Source organism: Saccopteryx leptura, chromosome 1 (genome assembly GCF_036850995.1).
Source record: "Saccopteryx leptura isolate mSacLep1 chromosome 1, mSacLep1_pri_phased_curated, whole genome shotgun sequence".
Lineage (NCBI taxonomy): Eukaryota > Metazoa > Chordata > Mammalia > Chiroptera > Emballonuridae > Saccopteryx > Saccopteryx leptura.
The window spans coordinates 191,892,680-191,902,527 of record NC_089503.1 but is presented as its reverse complement, the minus strand read 5'-3'; the positions used below and the strand labels follow the sequence as shown (position 1 = coordinate 191,902,527).

General features: G+C 45.5%; 1 protein-coding gene across 1 annotated transcript in view; it reads left to right on the top strand.

Annotated features, from left to right (window-relative positions):
- The first annotated feature begins 258 nt into the window (after positions 1-258).
- Positions 259-9,848, top strand: part of CCSAP (centriole, cilia and spindle associated protein) — a 38,686-nt gene continuing 29,096 nt past the window's right edge. Inside the window, exons 1-2 of the mRNA XM_066383518.1 lie at positions 259-382; positions 653-1,073. Of these exons, the coding sequence (XP_066239615.1) occupies positions 704-1,073 (370 nt within the window). The 5' untranslated portion in view covers positions 259-382; positions 653-703. The remainder of the gene's footprint in view (positions 383-652; positions 1,074-9,848) is intronic.

The following is a 9,848-nucleotide window of genomic DNA, read 5'->3' as shown; positions in this document are numbered from 1 at the left end:
GCTTAGGAGGAAAGCGGGTGGTGGGGGGGGACACGACAGCGGGCCGCTCCTGGCTGCTACGCCACACGCATGAGGACCAGTCTGCGTGGCCAAAACGAGGTAAGGCCCTCTCGGAAGGGCGCTCAGAGGACAAAGAGGTCCCTCTGCTCCCCCGGGCCCCCAGCCTCGTCCCCGCTCCTCATCCCACACCTTCTCGACCTCACGCTTCTTCCCGCCCATCCCGGCCTCCTGCGGCCCTCTCGCCGGCCCCGCAGAGTCTGGTTTCCGAGCTCCGCAGCCGCCATCCGAGGTGACCCCAGCCCCGCAGTCCAGGCCGCTCAGCCCTCCTCCCTGGAGGCGCCCAACTGGGACCGCACCCCGGCGCTCAGAAGTGGGTCGCAAGGTAAATCGACTCACGGACGGTGCTCCGGGATCCCCCCCCCCCGCCCTCAGGAGACTGACCGCTGCCCCCCTTGCCCAGCCGCGGCTCCCGGCGCCGTCACCCCGCCTCTTCCCCGCGCCCCGCCGCTCCCCTTCGCCGCGGCGCCCCGCCTCTTCCCCGCGCCCCGCCCCTGCCTGCCCGGGCCGGGCGGGGCTCAGGATTTAAATGTCGCGGCGGGCCGGCGGCCGGAGGTGCAAGGCGGGCCTCTGTGTCGTGTCCTCGCTCTTGTAGGCGGCGGCGACAGCGAGGAGCGGTGGGCACTCGGGGCCAGCGAGCGACACCATGTCCCCGGGCAGCGGGGTGAAAAGCGAGTACATGAAGCGCTACCAGGATCCACGCTGGGAGGAATACGCGCCGTGCTACCGCGAGCTGCTGCACTACCGCCTGGGCCGCCGGCTGCTGGAGCAGGCTCACGCGCCCTGGCTCTGGGACAACTGGGGCCCGGCCGGCTCCTCGGACTGCTCGGCGTCGTCCGCGTCGTCGGGCGCTGGCAGCCCGGCGCCCCTGTGCGCCCAGGCCTCGCTGCCACCTCCCGCTGAGCCCGCGGCGCGGGAGGAGCAGGAACGACGGGCGCGCGGGTCCCCGGAGGAGGCTGAGGACGTGGAAGCCCGGGATGGGGGAGCCGGGGACGCGGAGGACATGTCTTTGCCAGGTACCAGGATGGGAAGGGGGGCTGCTCGGAGGACTGGATGTGCTCTAGGCATCTGAACTGCCCCTCTCTGTCAGTTTCTCGCGGCGCTCTGTTTTTATTTTTTATTTTTTCCTGGACTAAGAATCCGTCCCCACTAGACAAAATAAGGAAGATTTCACCCCCCCACCCCCACCCCCACCCCCCCACCCCCACCCCGGTTTATTTCCCTAATCGGTTGGCTTGAGCCAGCTGCGAACTCTATTGAAGTGCGCTTGGCGAGGTCCGGGTCTTCACGCGATGGCCGAGGTGGCCTTAGGGCCAGTGAATCCCCGTCTGTTTATTCCTAAGCGCTCATTTTTTAATGAGAGGAGCTCAGCTATCATCAGAGTCTCAATGGGGGACCCTAAGAGATTAATTAAGAACCACCGAACTAAGCTTTCTGTCTTGTGAATGGGGCTGCTGTTTTCTGGGAACTCCTGGACCGAGCCGCGCTGTCCTAGCAGAGCATTTTGCATTTGTTTACGCAGACTGTTGCGTAACTCGGGGCGGATGGGAGCGTGCGCCCCGCAAGTGCTGGGTCCCCTCCACTACTTGCGCACCCACTTACCAAAAGGCGCTCACCCTCCGGCTGCTGCGATGTGCACGGTAGCAGTAGCTGGAGAATGGCTCTTGGGTGCTGCGCCTTTGCTGTTTCAGCCCTGGCATACACCGTTTTTCTTGCCTGAGGGTTGTAGAGTTGGGGACTCAACACATAAGGGCTAGGTGGATGCTCGCTGGTGCTAAGGGCTGAATTGAAAGCCTCGGATACAGTAACCAGTGGTACCTTCCTTCCACCCTCTAACGTTGGCCAGACACTACCAGAGAGATGGCCACTCGATTTTAGAGAGGATCTAGTGAGAAAAATAACTAAAATTTACTAAGAGCATAATATCCAGTCACTGATCTTAGAATATATATTTTCTCACTCAAGATTTAAAACAATTCTAAGAGGTAGGATCATAATTTTTATCTCAGTGTTATGGATGAAGACATGGAAGGGTGGTCGTGACTTTTGTTTGTTTACCACACTGTAAGCAGTAATCAAACTCTAATTAGACTCAGTGGCTGGCGGAGGAGCGGAGGAAATTTAGTCTATGAGCCAGGCTACTTTGCTCTTGTTATACTGTCTTCAGCGTGTGTGGTCGAACTGCCTCTCTATCCCAGTGTTACTTGTGAATCCCCGCAGATTCCTGACTATCTTAAGGGATCAGGTCTACGAATTCACATAACAGAAGGTGAAGGGGTTTGGGGAACATGCCTTCCAGTTTATTACTGTGGGAACTGATCTGCCGGTGAAATTAAGAGATGTATGCTTTAACACACCAAATGGGATTTTCTCTCCCCGACTCTCTTCCCTCTCCTTGTTTGCAAAGAGCTGTCAATTATTTTCCTGCATAGAAAAATACAATTTTTAGATAGCATTGTGGTATGGATGGTGCCTGTGTTTGCCTGAGTTAATCATTAGTTTGGTTTCCTTGGAGACACTGAATCCTCCCAGTGGTGAAGGTCAGTTCTTTTCTGCAGTATTTCTGATTTGAGCATTAGGTAGATAGATGATAGGACTATTTCTGCTTCAAGACTTCCACTTGCAGGGTCCTTTGCTTTGCTCCTTCCTATCACAGCTGATCCCTGTGTCTGGTGTGATTGAAAATCCTTGTTTTTAAGCGAACAGTTTTATATACTAGAATGCTGAGCACTCTTGAGTTTCTATAAAATGTAAACATTTAGTTCTTGTTTTTACTGAAGTAGTGCATATGCATAGAATCATATAGTTCTCTATGGCTTATTACAGAGAGAGCAGCTAGCTCCCCATCACATGCACACATAGCAATTGCCTGTTTCTTGAGTGACCACTTCAACTCCTGGTTTTTCCTTTGGTGTTTGTCTCTGTTGTTACAAGTGATATTGCATTCTTTGACATGTCTTGACATTGTTTAAAGTTTTTTGACATTATCTGTTTGTTCTCTTTTTATCTCTGCCCTAGCCCACACATGGCCCACCCCACACCCTCTGCATATAGGCATCATGGAGTTCCTTAGCTTCACAATTAGTATCTACAGTACTGTGCCTGTGCAGACGTTGCCCAGAACTGCCCTACACCATTTGCCATGATTCCCTTTCCCTTCTTTCACAATCCAGCCAGCACATCAGGTTCACTATCACTTTGGACATCTGAAGACATCCCTCCCAGGGCCTCTGACCTACTTCCATCTGGCCTGGTGGCTGCACTTGGCGGCTGCTACCTGGTTGTATCTTGGGAGGGCCCTTGGCCACCACCCTGGGAGGACTCCTTGGCTTCTTTCTTGGGTAGGAGCCTCTGTCCTGTGGCTTTCACATCATCTTCTTTCTTGGTTTACCACCTCCTGGTGGAGCTTATCTTCCTGTAGCTTCCTGAGCAAGCATGAGTAAGAGGTTAAGTTTTGGAGACCTGCAGGTCAAAAGATAGCTTTTTTCCTACTCTCTCAATTCAGTGAGTTTGTGGCTGGGGAGAGTGTTCTAGATTGGAAGCAATTGCATCTTAAAATCTGGAGGCATTGCCAGGTTGTTTTGTAACTTCTAATATTGCTTTTACAGTTTTGTATTATTCTGATTCTCGATCCTTTGTAGATTATACGTTCCCCCCATGAGAAACCTTTAGGATCTTCTCTTTGTCCGTTGTGTTCTGAATTCTTTTCTTGCCCTAGGTCCATTTTCCTCTGGTATGGTTGGTGCATCCTTGTAGTTGAACTAATGTCTTGTAATTCTGGGAAGTTTTCTTGAATTGTTTTTTCTATCTTTTTTTTTTTTTTTTCTGTTTCTTTCTTTCTGAATTTCTTAGTTGGATGGTAGACTTCATGAATTTATTCTCTTAATTTCCTAATTGTCTCATGTCTATTGATCTTTGGTTTCTCATTCTTATTTAAGGGATGGTCACCAGCAAGCTGTTTGGAAGTCCCCTGGGTGGAGTGGGGGTGATTGTTAACTGTGAATTCTTTCCCTCCAAAGGCTAGATTGATTCTTGGACCAGGGTAGAGAATTCTAGATTAGAAATTACAGTATTTGTAGGCATTATTATTATATTGAGTCCTAGTTTTTGGTCTTACTGTTGAGAAGTATCATGACATACTGATACCTATCTTGTGTATATGACTTATTTGGGGGGGGGGGGGTTAAGAGATTCTCTTTATTCCAGGTGTTCTGAAATTCTATGTGTGTCTTTTTTCATCATTGGGCCTTTTCAATTTGGAAAACTTTTAGTTTAGTGTTATTTTCTGGTGCTGTTTAAAATAATTTTTATTCATTCTATTTTTTCTTTCTATAATTATTTTTAATTGTATGGTGTTCCTTTGGGGTCAAGCCTTAACATTTTTATTTTAAATTTCTCGATATTTTAATTCTATTTTGTGGGAGAACTCTTCCAAAGTTTTTATTACAATTTTTTTTTATTTTTTTATTTTTTACAGAGACAGAGAGTGAGTCAGAGAAAGGGATAGACAGACAGGAACGGAGAGAAATGAGAAGCATCAATCATTAGTTTTTCATTGCGCGTTGCAACACCTTAGTTGTTCATTGATTGCTTTCTCATATGTGCCTTGACCACGGGCCTTCAGCAGACCGAGTAACCCCTTGTTGGAGCCAGCGATCTTGGGATCAAGCTGGTGGGCTTTTTGCTCAAACCAGATGAGCCCGCGCTCAAGCTGGCGACCTCGGGGTCTCAAACCCAGGTCCTCTGCATCCCAGTACGACGCTCTATCCACTGTGCCACCGCCTGGTCAGGCTTTATTACAATTTTTAATTTTGCCATTTTAGTTTTAAATTTTGAAGCGATAACTTTTTTTTGTGCCAAGTATTCTTTAAAAATATTTTAAAAATAGTATCATGTTCTTGGATTTCTTTTAACTCTGCCTCCCCCACCCCAACCCCTAAGCTATAAATATCCCTTGAGAGCTCTCTTATGTTCCTGGCTTAGTCCTTTTCTGTATGTTATGATCTCTTTCTTTTAAATGAAAGCTGTTAGAATTAAAAAAAAAAATTATTATTATTATTATTATTATTATTATTATTTTGAGAGAAAGAAACATTGGGGACTAAACCCACAACCTTAGTGTATTGGGATGACACTCTAAATCAGTGTTTTTCAACCAGGGTGCCGCAGCACACTAGTGTGCTGTGAGACATGGTCAGGTGTGCCATGGGGAAATTAAACATGGGTCCCCAAACTACGGCCCACTTGCCGGATATGGCCTGCGGAGGCTATTTATCCTGCCTGCCGCCAGCTGCCTCCATCTGAACATAAACATTCCCCTCACAATCCCTCCAGCTATCAGCGACAGGAAGAGTGGAGGCACAGGGAACGCTCACTGACCAATCACCTTCTAGGATTCATCCCGACCACTAGCAATGAACCAATAGTAGGTCACTTCTCATCCACACCCAGGAAGATCCCTGCTGGGGCTGCCGCGCACTTGTCATTGTGTGGCCAAAGCGAGTAGTTGAAGCTGCTACTCCTCCCCATGATCCCAATTTCTAGTCCTGGTCAGGACTGGAGGTAAATGTTGCCACCACTAGATGAAGCCTCAGCCTCAGCTGGTTATATCTATCCTGATGGTGTATATAGATATTTGACCTTTTTCTCTTTAAAAGAGGCCTCTGCAGAGGGTGATATATACAATGCATCACAATGTTATCTAACTTTAAAGCTAAAGTTTGCTGATCTTCCTTTGGACAGTTTTTGGTTATCTGTTGCCAAGGAGTTCCCCATTCTGGCCAACAAAGCTATTTTGACATTGCTTCCATTTTCAACCACATATCTATGTGAATTGAGCTTCTCAAGCTTGACTGCGATAAAACAGAGAGAGACTGAGAACTGTTGAGGAAGAGCTTCGTGTGTGTCTTTCTACCATTCCTGCCAGGATATCCCTTTTGTGTTCATCGAAACAGGCCCAGGTTTCACACTAAGTGAGTATAAATACATTTAGAAACTATATTATTAACTATATGTATAATATGTACTGTGTTAGAGTGTCATTTTGGTAGGTGGTGTGCCCCAGGATTTTGTAAATGTAAAAAATGTGCCACGGCTCAAAAAAGGTTGAAAATCACTGCTCTAAATAACTGTGCTACCCAGCCAGGGCTTTCGGTTTCTCTCTTACTAGAGGATGCACTCAAATGTCTGTTCTTAGCCTGTCTGCTCAGATTTGAGAGTGAGGCTTGAAGAGCTTTTTGGAAGCTCTGTAGGTGGAGGTGCTTGTTGGCTGTATTTGGAAGAAGACCCAGCTGTCTCTCTGAGGGACCCTAAACATTTCTCTTATGTTTGCTTCTTCTTCAGTGCTCCTCTAGTCCCCTGCCTGGGAGGGTGCGAGTCTGGCTGTCATCGTTCTGGGAATATAGTTGGGGAAATGGAGGAGGGATCTCGTTCCTTACTGTGTAATCCAATTTTTAAGAAGGTTGTCACCCTTACTTCTGCTGTGCCTGGTGTCCCAAATTTGTACCCCTCTGCTTCTTCTTCCCCAGGGTAACCCACATGCCTGCTGGGATAGGAGAAGGCTGATCACCTGGCACTTGGACTAGAGGAAAGTCTATGCAAGAAGTGAAGTATCTATCACTGCATAATAGAATTACCCTGGAAACTAGTGGCTGAAAACCCAGTGCTCACTTATTATTGCTTATAGTTTCTGTGGGATAGAATTTGACCCCAGGCATGAGGGTATGCCTTGTCTCTGCTCCAAGCTGTCTGTGGCCTCAGCTGGAGAACTCTAGGGTTGGGGCCTGTCTGTTGGGACACTCACATGTGACATCTTCATGTGCCTGGCATTCCTCACAGCATGCTGGCTGGCCTCCAATGGCAAGCATCCCTGAGAGAGAACGTGGCAGATTCTGTGTTAGGACTTATCACAGGGACATACATACCACCACTTTTATCCCATTCTACACTTAGAGAAGTCTGCCTAGGTTCAAGAGGAAGGAGCATTGACCCAATTCTCAGCAGAGGTACAATTCTGTTACATTGTCAGAACATCTGGACTGGGGTGCTGATTGATGTTGCACCTTCAGAAAAGGCAAGTCCCTGTACTAGCTTTCTGGGGAATCTCGTGCTTCAGTTTCCAGTTCTTTCTGGGGTTAAGCTTGTATCCTGCGGACCCTTCTCCTGTAAGGAGGTAGGCTGTGTTCTACTGCATTCTACTCAGTTCTACAAAACCATTGCTCCCTCTTTAACTACCATATTTCCCCATGTATAAGACACACCTTAATTTGGGGGCCCAAAATTTGAAAAAAAATGTATTACATAAGGTTATTGAATTCAAGTTCATACAACTTGAATTCATACAAACTCCTCATGACTTTCAAAAACGGGAAATGCAAGTAAAAGATCTACAGCTGTATAAGACACACCCAGTTTTTAGATCCCAAATTTTTCCAAAAAATGTGCGTCTTATACATGGGGAAATATGGTACTTTCCATCTTCCAAATCTTACTGACACCTGTGCACAATGTCATGGTCTTCTTTGCTCTTTGTGGGTTTATGCATCTTTCCTTCACTTTTGTGAGGTTTTGGGAGGAAGGGACTACACACGCATGTTGTCAGTACAATTTAACCTGAATTCCCACATTTGCTCTATTTTTACTTATTTTTATTTTGTAATTCTTGCTCTCTTCATCAGTCAGTCTTGCCAGAGGTTTGTGAATTCTATTAGTTTTTCTCCAAACTGACTTTAGGCTGTGTGGGTTTTCTTTATTATGTGTTTTATGTGCTGTTGAGTCCGTTTCGATTGCTGGTGACCCTGATAAGTGATGTCCACAGTATCCTGTGGACTCATGCCTATGGCCTCTTTTATGGAGTCAGCACACTCATTTGGTCTTCTTTGTTTATTGTATGTTTTCATTAATTCATGATCTTTTCTTTAATTTCTTTTGAGCTTATTTTTCTAATTTTTTAGGGTGGATGCTGATCATTGATATTTTGCCCTGCCTTTTCTGATATGTAGAGTGGGGCAAAAGTAGGTTTACAGTTGAGAGTATGTGAAACACAGCTTATTCTTGTGATATTGTTGATTAATTATTGTATTATTTTCCATATGAACAACTGTAAACCTACTTTTGCCCTACCATGTATTGATTTTTTTTTTTTTCTTCCATTTTTCTGAAGCTGGAAACAGGGAGAGACAGTCAGACAGACTCCCGCATGCGCCTGACCGGGATCCACCCGGTACGCCCACCAGGGGCGACGCTCTGCCCACCAGGGGGCGATGCTCTGCCCATCCTGGGCATCGCCATATTGCGACCGGAGCCACTCTAGCGCCTGAGGCAGAGGCCACAGAGCCATCCCCAGCGCCTGGGCCATCTTTGCTCCAATGGAGCCTCGGCTGCGGGAGGGGAAGAGAGAGACAGAGAGGAAAGCACGGCGGAGGGGTGGAGAAGCAAATGGGCGCTTCTCCTATGTGCCCTGGCCGGGAATCGAACCCGGGTCCTCCGCACGCTAGGCCGACGCTCTACCGCTGAGCCAACCGGCCAGGGCCATGTATTGATTTTAAGGCTGCAAATTTCACTCTGATTACTGCTTTCACTATATCATGAAAGTTTTGTTATATAGTATTTCTATTCACTGAAGCTCATTTTCTAATTTTCATCATGATTTTTATAATACAGAAAAAATTTATAAAGTTTAAAATTTATGTATAATATACAAATAGGGAAACATGCCTTTTAAAAACAGACTAAATAGCAAAACCTATGACAAACATTATACTCAGTGAAAAAACTTGGGAAACATTTCTAATAAGATCAAGATTAAGAAAAGAATGCCCTTCATCACTACTCTTTTTTTAATTTTAAAAAATTGTAGTAAAATATACACAGTACAGTCTGCCATTTTAATCATTTTTAAGCATACAGCTCTGTGGCATTGAGTGCATTCACATTTCTGTGCAGCCATATGACTTGTTCATGTAATAGAGAAGGCATTCAATATGATTTCAGGTTTAGAATCACACTAAGATTTTCTTTATGGCCTTGGATATGTAAATTTTTGTTAAGTGATCCTGCATGAAAAGATAGTATATTCTGTGATTGTTGGGTGCGGTGTTTTATCTGTATATGCATATATATGCACACATACATATACATATATATATCCATTACATCAAATGAGTTCATTCTGTTGTTGAAATAGTTTTAAAAATCAGACTGTTCACTAAAACTTTCCTGTGCTGATACCATGCCCTCTCTTGGCACCACCCAACAAGGTAGCCACAACCCACATGTGGTTATTGAGCACTTGACTCTGGTATAACTGAGAAACCGAACCTTTACTTTTATTTAATTTTAATTAATTTAAACATTTTTAAAAGCCACATGTGGTTAGCAGCTTTTGTATTGGACAGCACAGTCTTAAAGGAAAACTGAATTTATTTCTGTTTGAATGATCTGTCAGTTACTGAGAAAGGGTGTTATAATCTTCCATCGGAACGGTGGTGAATACTGTTTTTGTTTATCTGAAAATGTCTTTATTTTAAACTTCATTCTTTTGAGTAGGATTTTGAAACATAGGCTTATATGTACCTGTCTAGTACCAGGCACTGTGTCAATGGTTCTATAAATATTGTTATAGTGATAAGTTCTCTCCTGTCTTTTCCATCTTTTGTCTCCTGCTGCTGCAGATATTTTTGAATGTGTCTTTTTTCTTTAAGCACAGAGGGGTGAACATGGTAAATGATAAATTACTGTAAATAATAATTCTGTATCTCAAGTCTGACAATATCTATGGTCGTTTCTCTTTG